The following is a 15807-nucleotide window of genomic DNA, read 5'->3' as shown; positions in this document are numbered from 1 at the left end:
ATGTTATAGGGAGGGAAGCATGTACATATAATGCACATCACCCCCTCTTCGTTGGTCGATGTGGGATCTCACAATCCACCCCACTTAAGGGGAACCCGACGTCCTCACCGGCACGTCCGTACTGAACGGCAAAGTGGCTCTGACACCATTCTGTCACATCCTAATCTCGACTCCGCTGTAGCACGATATTGTCCACTTTAGGCTTACCATTCCCTCACGGTTTTGTTTCTGGGAACTCACGAGCAACTTCCCAGTGGGTCACTCATCCTAGGATTGCTCTCGCCCAAACTCGCTTAACTTCAGAGTTCCGATGGAATCCAAAGTTAGTGAGTTCCCAAAAGGCCTCGTGCTATATGGAGGTGGGCATGTACATATAAAGCACATCACCCCCTCTCCATTGGTCAATGGGGGATGTTACAATCCACCCCCCCTTAGGGGCACTTACACCACACGACAGAGTGGCTATGATACCATTATGTCACATCCTAGTCTCGACTCCGCCGTAGCACAATATTGTCTGCTTTGAGCTTATCATTCCCTCATGGTTTTGTTTCTGGGAACTCACGAGCAACTTCCCAGTGGGTCACCCATCTTAGGATTGCTCTTGCCCAAACTCGCTTAACTTCGGAGTTCTGATGGAATTTGAAGCCAATGAGTTCCCAAAGGGTGCTATATGGAGTTGGGCATGTATATATAAGGCACATTACCACCTCTCCGTTGGTTGATGTGAGATGTTACAAACCAAGATTAGATAGACAAGTAGATATACCCACAAGTGAATGCAAGTAGTTCCCTTTTCTTTTTCTTGTTATAGTTTAATTTTCTTTTACCTTTTTGTTATTCGAGCCAATCCAACCTTCCGCTCAAGTTTATGCATTTTGAAAATATGAGTAATTTCTTTTGTTTATGTATACTAAAACAAACAAACTGATATATGGATTGAGATTCAAACTGATTGAGGAGCTTGATATCTGTTTGTTTTAGTTTAATTGGATGTTCTCGGAAGAATTAATTGTCCATAACTTATCTACAAATTGATAAAGATACTTTTATCTAAAGATCATTTCAAGAACCTTATTGCTGAAATTATTTAATTCATTTCCTCCTGCATTGTGCAAAAACATAACTACAAAAGATGACAACAATAGGAAATTAATAATTAAAATTGTGTGTAAATGGTAAGTGTAAACATATAGTTGGCATTTACTACTACTTTATGATAATCATATGAACAACAATTGTTAGAATCTCGTTTAACTTTATTCATCACATGCAAGGCTGTGTTTATACAAAAATGCCACAAGCAACCAAGTAAGGTATGCACACATATATTGATCGACGGGGAGAATGAGGAGAGTTAATCCATCAGAAAATCAAAAGAGCTGATCCAAGTATCCCGAAATCATTATCCTTTTTTTACTAAGGTTCTAAGAATAATTCATTTCAATTTCCTGTATGTTATTATATTCTAAACAAGATATCCTGATAAAAATAATATAATATTATATGAGGGATCGTTCAAATGTACCCTATTGATAGACAGAGGCAAACTTGGAAGAAGGAAGAATAATGTTTATAAAATTTTGTATCATCTCAGTTAGCTCGTTGAATCCTAGAAACGAAACAAGTGGGTCTTAAGTTCACCACCCACACCACAATTCTTCGTATAAATTATTCAACAAAAGAAACAAGACGGTGTGAAACGTTGCCGCTTTACACCAAACTATGTAACCACTCCAGTGAGAAGTCTTTAAGATCGATCCATTTCCTCTCCCATATTTTCTATAAATTAATTAAATGGCCCCAAATACAAACAATACAATTCAGTCTTTTCATGTCCATGGCAGAGTGACAGCTCGAGCATATGTCCTGAATTGAATGAGTCTCCATTCTTCCTTACAAGCAGAAGAGACTAGTGAAAGGACAAAAATTTAGCACTTATATGTAGTTGTATCAATTTTTTCAATACTATATAACATTGAATGATATAGAAAATGAATGACTGAAATTAAACATAAAAGATCGAAATAACATGCATGATGATCACAAAGTGAAAATAATAACATATAAGTTATATAACATTGTGGGATTTGATTAAACTGAAGTCAATGAATAATATGTCATAAGTTGATTAAACTAATTAAAGTTCTATGATATTAGATATACATATCCACACAATAATTATCATTAAGTAGTCATTTATGAAACCTTGAGGTTAGCTTTGGCAATGAAAACAGGTATACTTTTCAGATATACTTTTCTCTTTTGTATATGTGCATATATATGCATATGCATCTAAACCATAATGTGTCTAGTATTCTCTTTTAAAACAGTTTTAACGCAAAATTTCAAATTGTCATGCTATAAATTTAAACTACATATTTAATGCATCTAATAAACAAAGAGTTTGTTTGGTAAGTGCTTTTAAATGACTGAAAGCGTTTTTAGAAAAAAAATATTTTTGGATTTCAAATGCACTTAAAGTGTTTCCTGCAAAAAAACATCAATTATATGCTTCTTGCAGGAAGCACTTCAAGTATTTTTTCCAAGATTAATTTGCTTTTTTACTAATGCTTGGTTTCAAAAATATTTTATCTAAAAGCGTTTTCAGTCATTTAAAAACACTTCTCAAACTAGTGCATCTAGCAAAATTATGCAGTATACATTATGCACATATCCTAATCAAGTCTGTACATATAATATATTTACTTATATATTCACATAAACCACATCCATGTCAATAGATGTGCTTGCTTGATATTTCTTAACTATACCAAATAATTAATTAGTATTTTTTTTTTGTTCGTCTAATTAGAGCTAGCTTAAGGTGAGAGTAAATACTAAAAATATTGATTTTATTCACTATATTTTTTTTACTGTATGACAGACACAATGGACTATTGATCATTAAGAACTTTCTAAATAAACGTCTGGTTTTATATAATTAAGGTGTTATGTCTCCTACAGCAGAAGCCGAAATCGTGGTCCCTTTTACTTAGGCCTGGCAAACGGGTCGTGTCTGTCGTGTTCGTGTCGTTTTCGTGTAACACCTGTTATCTTAACGGGTCGTGTCGTGTCACACCCGTTATCTTAACGGGTCCTTAACAGGTCGTGTCACTTTACCCAACGGGTAAAGTGACCCGACCCATTATGACCCGTTATGACCCGTTAAGAAAAAAATATATTTTTTTACAATTTGCACATACCACACATTGCGACATAAATATTACTTGAAAACATTAAAACATTTCTCGTTCAAGTACTATATCTACACTCGAAAATGAAAGCCTAATAAAAAAAATAATACATACACTACTAATCTATTACAAATATTAAATGTATATAATTATTAATATTATAGTTGATTCATACTTTTATTAAGTATATAAATTCCACTAGTGTAAATATTTTAAATTGAAGATCAAATTCATTCTTTGTATTCATATAGGGTCAAGGAGTGTAGCTGTTAAAATTCATCAAAATCAGAGTTAAAATAACCGTTAAATCTTGATTTTTCGTTTATAACCGTCGAAAAGCTTTGTCCCGTTACTTGATCTCTGAATGTTTTTTTTTTTTTGTGATTTTTTGCTGATGTGATCTCCAAGCATATACAAACAATTTTGACGGTTTTGATCGTTGAAATTAGTTTTGGAGAATTCGTAAAACGATAGATTGACTAACACTTAGAGTTTATTTATACTTTCATTAAGTATAACAAAAGATTTTGTGGTATCCACTTGTGTAAATATTTTAAATTGAAGATCGAATTCATTCATTCTATTCATATAGGGTCAAGGAGTGTAGTTATAAAAAATCATCAAAATCGGAGTTAAAATAACCGTTAAATCGTGATTTTTCGTTTATAACCGTTGAAAAGCTTTGTCCCGTTACTTGATCTTTGAATGTTTTTTTTTGTGATTTTTTGCTGATGTGATCTCCAAGCATATACAAACAATTTTGACGGTTTGGATCGTTGAAATTAGTTTTGGAGAATTCGTAAAACGATAGATTGACTAACACTTAGAGTTTATTTATACTTTTATTAAGTATAACATAAGATTTTGTGGTATCCACTTGTGTAAATATTTTAAATTGAAGATCAAATTCATTCATTGTATTCATATAGGGTCAAGGAGTGTAGTTATAAAAAATCATCAAAATCGGAGTTAAAATAACCGTTAAATCGTGATTTTTCGTTTATAACCGTTGAAAACTTTGTCCCGTTACTTGATCTTTGAATGTTTTTTTTTTGTGATTTTTTGCTGATGTGATCTCCAAGCATATACAAACAATTTTGACGGTTTTGATCGTTGAAATTAGTTTTGGAGAATTCGTAAAACGATAGATTGACTAACACTTAGAGTTTATTTATACTTTCATTAAGTATAACAAAAGATTTTGTGGTATCCACTTGTGTAAATATTTTAAATTGAAGATCGAATTCATTCATTGTATTCATATAGGGTCAAGGAGTGTAGTTATAAAAAATCATCAAAATCGGAGTTAAATAACCGTTAAATCGTGAATTTTCGTTTATAACCGTTGAAAAGCTTTGTCCCGTTACTTGATCTTTGAATGTTTTTTTTTTGTGATTTTTTGCTGATGTGATCTCCAAGCATATACAAACACTTTTGACGGTTTGGATCGTTGAAATTAGTTTTGGAGAATTCGTAAAACGATAGATTGACTAACACTTAGAGTTTATTTATACTTTTATTAAGTATAACATAAGATTTTGTGGTATCCACTTGTGTAAATATTTTAAATTGAAGATCGAATTCATTCATTCTATTCATATAGGGTCAAGGAGTGTAGTTATAAAAAATCATCAAAATCGGAGTTAAAATAACCGTTAAATCGTGATTTTTCGTTTATAACCGTTGAAAAGCTTTGTCCCGTTACTTGATCTCTGAATGTTTTTTTTTTGTGATTTTTCGTTGATGTGATCTCCAAGCATATACAAACACTTTTGACGGTTTGGATCGTTGAAATTAGTTTTGGAGAATTCGTAAAACGATAGATTGACTAACACTTAGAGTTTATTTATACTTTTATTAAGTATAACATAAGATTTTGTGGTATCCACTTGTGTAAATATTTTAAATTGAAGATCGAATTCATTCATTATATTCATATAGGGTCAAGGAGTGTAGTTATAAAAAATCATCAAAATCGGAGTTAAAATAACCGTTAAATCGTGATTTTTCGTTTATAACCGTTAAAAAGCTTTGTCCCGTTACTTGATCTCTGAATGTTTTTTTTTTGTGATTTTTTGCTGATGTGATCTCCAAGCATATACAAACAATTTTGACGGTTTGGATCGTTGAAATTAGTTTTGGAGAATTCGTAAAACGATAGATTGACTAACACTTAGACTTTATTTATACTTTCATTAAGTATAACAAAAGATTTTGTGGTATCCACTTGTGTAAATATTTTAAATTGAAGATCAAATTCATTCATTGTATTCATATAGGGTCAAGGAGTGTAGTTATAAAAAATCATCAAAATCAGAGTTAAAATAACCGTTAAATCGTGATTTTTCGTTTATAACCGTTGAAAAGCTTTGTCCCGTTACTTGATCTCTGAATGTTTATTTTTTATGATTTTTTGTTGATGTGATCTCAAAGCATATACAAACAAGTTTGACGGTTGGGATCGTTGAAATTAGTTTTGGAGAATTCGTATGCCATCAATCAAGTTCCGTGTGTGTGTGTGTATATATATATATATTTATTAAGTAGATTTAAATCTATTTATTTTGTACGTATAAATTATAATTGACTGGTACACGGAATAGTACATACATCACGTGTCACGTGTGTCATTATAAAAATAGTGAGATATGTCATGACAGTCATGTGTGTGATAAAAAGTTAATAACTTAAAAAAAAAAAAAATTTCTCACCACTTCTATTAATTTTCATTTTTCCCTCTTTTTTTTGTTTCCTTTTCAACTTTTTCTTATCATTTTCATTTTTCCCTCCAACATCTTTCCCTAATTCCCTCACTTTTTTGTTTTATTTTCAACTTTTCTTAACATTTTCATTTCCCCTCCATTTTGTTTTTCAAAAAGGGCGGCAAGTTGACAAATGCATGATCATGATTCATGCATATTAAATTATTAATTAATATGCATTATAGTTTTTATAAAATTTAATATATATATATATATAATTAGTATAGATAGACTTAATATTTTGGGGGTATAATTATTATAGTATATATAATAATTATAATTATTATAAATTTTATAGTTAATTTAATATATATATATATATATTTATTATAATTTTTAGGGGTATAAAATTGTAAAATTAATGTATATAATTATTACAGTATTTTTTTAAGGTTATAAAATTATAAAAATAATATTCTGCTTATCGTGTATCGTGTTTACCCACGTGTATACCCGACCCAACCCGTTATCTTAACAGGTGCTTATCGGGTTACCCGATAAGACCCGATTCGTTATCGTGTCGACCCAAACACCTGTTAATTTCGTGTCGTGTCGTGTCGGGTTATCGGGTCGTGTCAGAAATTGCCAGGCCTACTTTTACTGCATGTGATGGACTGTAGAGGACTTTTCTATTCCCCGATAAATCATCAACCAAAACTCTAATAAGACTCTCTCAAAAGCCAAACATTCATATATACGACTGATCTTGTTGAGTGAAAAAGGTCCCCACATTCTCAAATGCACCGACTTTTGAAATTATTCACCAATCCAAATTAATACTTTGACCCATCACTTTTGATCCTGAAATCCACATGGAGCTACCTCTAGTTCCTTTCAATATATAATTAACGAAAAAGTCATCAAATTAAAGTGATAAATTTAATTAAATAACCTCAAATATATTGTATATAGAGAATATTAACGAAAAAGTCATCAGTTTGAATTAGGTCTTGACATTGTTGAAGATCACCAATACCTCATATAGTCTTGGAATCGTATATAATTAATAAAATTTGAAAATGACCAAATCAAAATAAAGATTGTTTGGCATGTGTCATTAGCAATGTGCCAACCAGATCAAAATAAAGATTGTTTGGCATGTGCCATTCTAGGATAAGTGGAAAGAGTAAATGAATAGGGTAATGCTAGTGAGACTATATTTTGTAAATTAAATGACATCAAAGTTGATGCTTAGACTATTACTTAAGTGTTGATTAATGTATTGATTTATTATTGGTGACATATTATTTGGTTTGCAAATTCGATCTATAAATTTGGTCTACCTAGCATTACTGAAAAATAATAGAAAAAGAAACAATGTGTGTGCCCCGGAAAACGAGCATCGCCCTGTATAGGTATCATATGCATGGAATACGATTCACTTTCAAGATGCCTTGGTGGTAAAATGTTGATTTATTTCTTAAGTGTTAATTAGCGTGCTTATTTTTTATTGGTAACATATTATTTGGTCTGCAAATTCGGTCTACAAATTTGGTCTACGTAACATTACTCAAATGAACAATAGAAAAAGAAACAATGTGTCATTCAAAGAGAGATTTTTCTCGTATACCCGAAAAACGACCACATATGACACCCCATGTTCCGAGCACGATAAAAAATCTCTACTATTTTAAGAAGATGCAACCCAGCTGCATTAATAGTACATAGGGGTGTGCTATCGACACAACCCATTTTACTTTTCACACACACCCCTTGATAATTTATGTCCATTGATCTTCTACAATTCATCCGATCCGACACCCGAAAATTAAAAAAAAATGTGAGAAGTAAAATGGGATATATGGATATCACATCCTAGTACATAATAATAGATTGTCATCATGTCGCGCAAATGTTTTACGGAACGTCCTAAGAAAATTTTCTTTTGGTCACAAGTATCTTTGAAATTTGATTACCCTGTGTTCCTCTGGTCATCTTCCTTGGATTTGGGTCATCGATCATTGCCTTTATGTACTTGTATTAATTTTTTATAGCGGTGAAATAGATCGTTGCCTAATCACTATAAAATATGAAGTTTTAACGAAAAGTTCGCAGTACTGTTCATTTTAACGAAAAATCATATTTTTACACTAAAAAGTCAAATCTGATATTATTTACTTTATCCTTTATTTCGTCCTTATCGTTAAAACTAAAAGTTTTCAAACCATTTTCATTAGTTTTCCTTATAAAATATTGACATAATAAACAGTAGGACGTCCATATGTGGAGAAATTTTTCATTGTAACGGGAATGTGGATGGTACATCACGTGTTTTTATATAAGTGGTGAGAAATTGTATTTTTTAGGTTATTAATTTTTTAGCACACATATTCTACTATTAATATAGTGACACGTTGTGTATCATTTCGTGTTCCAATCAAATTAAAATATCTCTCCCATATGTGAACTCTTAACTAACTGCCTTCATGTTAAAGTTCCAATGTACTATTGAACCATTTTAAAAGTTACCACGTAATAGCTCATGTTAGTATTTCAATTGACTAAAATAAAAATGCTCAAGAACTAAAATGCTCGACGAAATAGTATTTAACTTCATCTACTTCGACCTTGACGTAGAAAACAACCATAGTTGCACCAGTACAGTTGTAAGGCACGACCACATTTGTGCCAAATTTTGTTCAATATCTACAAGGGGTGTGATATCCACACACCCCATTTTACTTCTCACATATCTTTTAAATTTTCGACCGTCGGGTCGTATGAATTGAAGAAGATCAATGGACAGAAATTATCAAGGGATGTGTGAGAAGTAAAATGAGATGTGTGGATAGCACACCCCTATTTACAATATGATAAACAAAATTGAGAATTAAATATAGAGAAATGTTAAGCGACTCTCAATTTTTATTCATGGACTGTTTGCTACCTCATAGTTTTATGTCAATTTTCATGACAACATTATAAAACATTGTGGAAAAAATATAAGACAGTAGAGACTTTATAGATAATTCCTCTTTTGAGAGAATCTTTTTGCATTACTCAAAAATTATAATGCTTTAACATCAACCACAGGGATTGTGCCTACAATAGTCAATTTCAACTTCTGAGAATCCAAGTTATTGTATACCACCGTTAGATTGCATGAAAAAGGATCTAAACTTCACATGATTTACAGATACCATCCACATTTCAACTTCTGAGTAATGACCTTACCATAGGATTCTACTTGTGATCCATTCCGCAAGTCATTCATAAGTAATAGTAAACTAAAATCGATCTTAATTTCGTGTTAGTTGGGGGAGACAAAAAGTTTGGGATACCAGAAGAAGCCAAATAACTTTTAATTTTGTGTTTGTTTTATCACTTGAATTGAAATGCCTCCCTAATTGCTTTGAAGAACGTTCCATTTTTTTTGGGTTGCTTCAAGCTTGCTCCATCTCGAAACCCTACTTTTAATCATTGATACGGGTACCTTATATATTTTTTTCTTTTCTTCCTACTTTCTTTTACTTTCTTTGTTGGGTTTCTTCATCTTTGACGAAAACAATGGATTCTCTTTAGTTCTCAACAATATTGGTGCGAGAGAAAGCAAAAGAAAACACAAAGAACTATTCTTTCTTACGCTTTGGAAGACCAATATACATAGAATATATAAGGTCCCTCCTGGTACTTTTAGAGCCATATATGTTGAAGCATGTCTCACACTAGACACTTAATATTAAAACAACTTAATTGAATTGAATGGTTTACATTGATTTTTTTTTTTTTTTGAATAATAAAATAATTTATACTGAATGAATCGAGATCTTCTATATAAAAGCTTATACTTATTGAATTGTACAAATTAAAATAAGAGCAATATCAATGTTGATTAAGTAGTGAGCCGTGTACTGTCCAAATAAGCTTAAAAGAAAGATTGATAGATTATTAAGTTGTTAATGGAGGAGTTTTGTAAAAAGAACGAGAGTGGTAAAGAGCGAACAGGTGAAGAATGCACGCCTGGAGTGATGTTGAGAAGGCAGAGAGAGAGAGAGATGGAAGCACATGATGAGTGTATGTTTCACGCCACACCCCCATGCAGAAAACATCATCATTAATATATTTTTTTTTGCGTTTGCAAATTCATGGTGGAGACAGGCAAAGTGGACCTTGTTCTACTTTGGGACAAAAGTGAAAACCTAGCTATACTCATTCTTTATCTTACTGTGAAGAATTCATTGGCAGTATACTGCATGCGAACCTACCACAAAAACAGCTCGGGAGGGATAAAAAAAACTCTACCTGATCACACACACACACACACACACATATATATAGTATTTAAGGGGAAATATTAAGAAAAATAGGCGTGCAATATATTATATTTTTTTGAGTAAATTAAACACCATAGATTTCAGTTAATCAAAATTCAATGGTAGATTTTAAATGAAATGTCAACCATTGAATTTTGTTGTAAGGATACCTACACCATATGCATCCTTAGTTGCCCCACTAGAATTCAATCCATGGTCCATACTTCATAGTGACCAAGAGAAGAACATTCTTGTTAAGAAGAACACTCATTGCCTAAGGACTAGCTTAATTAGCTTCTGGATCAGTGCACCAAAAGCTTTTTCCCTACGGTGCTCGCCTGTAGACTGGGGAAAAAAATCATGATGAAGTAGCAGTACTATGGATACATATACATATATATACATATGTATGTATGTATGGATATGTATATATAGCATATGGTAAAAATTGCCTTATAACCATATGAAAAAGAAACTAGAAGCAAAAGCAGAGATTGTTTATAAGATTATGATTAGTTGTATTTATGTTTTTTTTTTTGGTGATAATAGTGAAATCATCTACTTGAATCGTATTTTGTAAAGCACATAATATAGCGGTTGATGGTATAATTTTTACCATGATCTCCCTAACATTTTCTTATATGTTTACCAATTTGAAAGGGGAGTATATGAATGGATGAAAGAGGGACAGAGGGAGAGAGAGGATGTCAAAACTTGGTTGCAATAAGCTATTGAATTAGGATAAAGGGAGAGCATGCAAGCCCATCATTTGAAGTGAAAGTTGAAGACAATTCATCATTCTCTACTTTATTGTCAAGGACTCAGGGTTGGTTTGCAATTGAGAAGGAAAAACTAAAAAGAAAAAAAAGAGAGGGTTGTGCTGAATTGTCTATTCGGTGTTTGACTTTTGGTTTATGTGAATCATGAAATTGTGATAGCGATCAAACACTGTCACTTGTTACCAAATTAATTCAACAATTTCTATTTTTCATTAATATTCCTAGTATGTTGAACAAGTCACAAAGGTGTAGCAATATTGGACACAACACAACTCAGAATTCACAAGATAATAGGACATGATGTGTACATGATTAACTACATCAATGTTCAATATAATATTATAAGAGTTATTGTATATATTGGTATGATAACTTTCCTCAACTTTCTCCTAAATAATATGAGTTATTGCATGGGAGGTGTTTTTCACTTAACTCTTCTTAGCTTCTAACTTCTAACACAATCCTCTTAATTTTTTGTCATCGAATTGAATAAATCAAACAAAAACAACAATTATGATTAAACAGGAATGTGTGAAAGGCTAAAAATTATGTGTTTTTATCATTTCTTATTGTATTAGTAGTATAATTTTACTTTTGTATTATTTTACATGTTGATCAACACGCAGGTGAGAGAATCTATACACCTGTGTAAATGGATTAACCCTAAATACAACGCATTGCCAGTAAAATGAAAATCCCAATTCTCATATGGGAATTTTAGGCAAAGCCCAATAGCGAACCCAGTAATGTATGCTTGTCAGTGAAGATCACAATGGCCCAATACTACAATTCACAAGCTTTGTAATATTTCCATACCCTACCAATCTTGGGTTAGTCGGCCCATCAATTTGTTCCTTTCTAAAGGCAAACGAATATGTATATATATTTTTTCTATCAAAGTTGCTAGAAGAGTCTTGATCACGAACATGTGGTAATGTGGCGCCCTTTTACCATGCGCCTTATCCACTGGTGGCTGTGGTCGTTTCAAAACCATGTTTCACACAAAAAAATGAAGCAGCTAACAGTTTGATCTCCAAGCAATCTCCTTACAATGGCTTCCTTAACTCTCTCTCCTGCAACCACTTCCCAGGTAATTAAAACCAAAACCCTATTGATTAGCTAATTAATCTCTTGTAAGTGAACTGCCTGACGTGGGTTTAGAGGGTACTTAAAGCTAGAATTAATGAGAAATCATCTTTTGTTATGTGTTTGATTGTTTTTTCAGCTATGTTCCAGCAAGAGTGCAATGTTCTCATCAGCAAATGGCTTTGCTGTGAACAGCAAGAGAACACAGATGATGGGAAGGGGAAAGGGAAAGGGAATGAGAGTCACTTGCCAGGCAGGCAGTATTGCTGCTGATAGAGTGCCAGACATGGAGAAGAGGAAGCTTATGAATCTGCTTCTTCTAGGTGCTATCTCACTTCCCACTGGCTTCATGTTGGTTCCCTATGCCACTTTCTTTGCTCCACCTGGGTGAGTTTTCTTCCTTCCCACGTTACCCCTTTCCATATTTACAGGTTATTAGGAAATGACCTCCGCAAACTCATTTTCTCTTTCTGCACACTTCGAATTATTTTGTCATTTAATACTTCTTTAGTTTATTCAATTCAAATACTGAAAATAAACGTGTACTTGGGGAGACAAAAAAGGCGTGCAAAAATCACTCTCCTTTTTTTAACCTTTTTCATCTTTTACATATATGTAATGTGTGCTGATTGGTGGTGATATTTAGTGCTTAATATTGTAATTAGATTACTTACTATCTTGCATATCATAGTGAAGTGTTGAACTCAGCTTAGGATGTGTCTCGGGTTCGAAACTCATCCCATAATTATTGTAATACTTTCAAACCCTTCCCCCTCTCCTTAATAATAATAAATTAAAATAAAAATTCATGAGCTGTTAGTCTCATTGGTCCGCTGATATCGAATGAGCTCTGCTTAACTGCTAGAAGTCTAATTTTTCTTGAAGTGTTTTACATCCATTGAGAAGTTTGTACCAAATAGAAAACAATAATGCTATTTACTATTTAGATACACAAAACTAACATCATTTTCTGAGACACTCTCTAAATAGCATTACTCAAGAGAGAACCCCCTTTCTCCTCACACTCTGAATTTTTTCTTCACCACTAAAAGGTTCAACAAGAACTCTTGATCTCTAATATTGAGTGTTTGTCGAGATGTGAGTGAACAGTCATGTTGTATCCCAACTGCCATCATACTGACAATGATATTTTGGGATCTATAATTTATCCATAGCTCTTTGACATGGTTATTTTGATTGATTGGAAAAACATTATAGCTCCGGTGCCGGTGCTGGTGGTCAAGTTGCCAAGGATGCTCTTGGAAACGACGTGCTTGCAGCTGAATGGCTTAAGACTCATGGACCTGGTGACAGGACTCTCACACAAGGATTGAAGGTACTGATACATGTTACTGATGAAGCTCAATATCTTAAGACTATCATATCCTTATTGCAATTTGTATGAAAAGTTCAAGTCAGACTTCCAATTCAAGCAGCAGAATTATGGGATCACGAATTAATGATACTTTTATTTTGTGATCAACCATTCCCAAAGTCAGATCAAGAAATTTGGGATGTATATCTTTAGAAGGTAAATTAATTTTGATTGTTTGCTGTGCTTGTCAGGGTGATCCTACATACCTTGTTGTGGAGAAAGATAAAACTCTTGCCACATATGCAATCAATGCCGTCTGCACTCACCTTGGCTGTGTCGTGCCATTTAACAAGGCGGAGAACAAGTTCATATGCCCCTGCCATGGATCCCAGTACAATGACCAAGGAAGAGTTGTCAGAGGACCTGCTCCTTTGGTGAGTTTATTTACACTTTTATCGACTCTTGCTAGTTCAAATTCTTCTTGATGATATATTAACCAAGTATGTAGCGTAAGGTTGTAACCAAGTAGGGTGTTAAACCGATTGGTTTTATGATGAAGGCTAACCGATCATACAAAATTGCTATGTCCACAATAGTTTCCATGCTGCAATTTACATATATCTATGCCGCATGCTACATATGATAAAAGTTTGCTTCTTTACCTTCTTTCTGTTGGAACAGTCTCTGGCGTTGGCTCATTGTGATATTGATGATGGGAAGGTCGTGTTTGTTCCATGGGTTGAAACCGATTTCAGAACCGGCGAAGATCCATGGTGGGCTTAAAATCATAAAGCAACTCCTATGAAAATACGTAATTTGAAATGTTTCGCTATATCTTTGCTTCGTTCATAAACAACTTGTATCATAAGATTCATGTTGGTTTAATTTGAAGCTTATATGTATATGTGTGTGTGTGTGTGTCTGTGCAAGGAGGACCTAATTATTTGCCATCTTCTGATCTCTTTATGTATAATACTGGCTTTTGCAAAGCCTAGTGGATTGTACTGTCTTGTAGTTGAAGGGTTCCTCTGCGGTGTTCCATTGGGAATTAAGATCTCTAAGGGTTGTATGGTTGGGAGCTTTTTAATTATCATGCACTAATTGTGACAAAATTCTAGCTCCGCCACTATCTGCAAACATACTAAAGTCTAATCTACATATAAATTCATTTATTATTTGTTGAACTACCAGAGTCATATTGTTGTACTATTTAACAATTTATATATGATAAGTATCAGATTCAATTTGAAAAACTCAAAAGGTTTTACAAAGAGATAGTTTAGTTGTTGTCCTTGGTCCGTAAGTGTTATAGACTCAAACTTTATGCATTTTAGATTTTTTTTATTGAATTCCCTCTCCTGCTACATAAATGACATAATAATAAAATAGATGCAATAATGCCAATAAAAACTCAACCCTTTTTTTTTGTTGCTTCATTTACACTACCAATTTAATTATTTAAAATTGCTTATGGGTTTTGATAAAAATAATAATAATAATTTCTTATGGGTGCATTCTAGATTATAAAAAAAGGGATTTTATTTTATTTTTTAATTTTTTAATTTTATAAAATGAGTACATATATATAATAAAATTTGGTTATATTTTATATATATATAATTGGTACATTTACATAAAAACGTGGGTACATTTTATATAGAAAACAATGGGTATATTTTATATAGAAAACAATGGGTACATTTTATATTAAAAAAAAAAACAATGGTACATTTTAGATTAAAAAATAAATGGGTACCTTCTGCATAAAAAATGGTGCTTACAAAAAAAATAGGGATACATTTTACATATAACAAAGTGGTACATTTGTCAAAAAAATAAAAAAATAAAAAATGGGTACGTTATAAATAAATTATGGGTACAAATAAAAGGTTCAAAAAATTATGAGTACAAATAAAAGTTTAAAAAATAAGGGACAAAAAGAAATTAATATATGGGTACAAATTAAAATTTAAAAGAAAATGGTATAATTTAAAAAATGGTTGCAAATTAAAAATGGGTACAAACTAGAAATAGAAATATATGACAAAAAGTTTAGCCATAAATATAATATATCAAATGTAACGTTTCTAACACTAAATGAATATATTAAGCGAATTATTATTAGGACTCCAAAAATCTCATTCTACACTCCAAACTTTCTATATTAAGAAAGAAAAATACACTTGTGAGGAGTGTAGAATGAGATTTTAAGAGTGCCAATAACACTTCCCTATATCAAAAAATAAAACTTTAATTATCTTGACATGTAAATATTTTGTTTTTGAATAATTAATGGCGTTTATTAAAATCGGAGGACTTTGACCAAAATTTGAAAAGGAATAAGGTTTTAATTAATGGAGTAGAAAAATAAGGATGAGAACCTAATTTTTACTTTTACAAAATTTAGAATTTATA

At 32.2% G+C, this 15807-nt stretch overlaps 1 protein-coding gene across 1 annotated transcript; it reads left to right on the top strand.

The window, feature by feature from the left end:
* Positions 1-11915: 11915 nt before the first annotated feature.
* Positions 11916-14504, top strand: LOC137739880 (cytochrome b6-f complex iron-sulfur subunit, chloroplastic-like). The gene is made up of 5 exons (XM_068479614.1): positions 11916-12081; positions 12217-12464; positions 13296-13413; positions 13644-13826; positions 14074-14504. Exons 1-5 carry the CDS (start codon positions 12043-12045, stop codon positions 14173-14175), a joined length of 690 nt encoding a protein of 229 aa, XP_068335715.1. The 5' UTR covers positions 11916-12042; the 3' UTR covers positions 14176-14504.
* The last annotated feature ends 1303 nt before the right edge of the window (positions 14505-15807 follow it).

This window comes from Pyrus communis, chromosome 7 (genome assembly GCF_963583255.1).
Source record: "Pyrus communis chromosome 7, drPyrComm1.1, whole genome shotgun sequence".
Lineage (NCBI taxonomy): Eukaryota > Viridiplantae > Streptophyta > Magnoliopsida > Rosales > Rosaceae > Pyrus > Pyrus communis.
The sequence above is the reverse complement of the archived record's forward strand: the minus strand, read 5'-3'. Positions and strand labels throughout refer to the sequence as shown.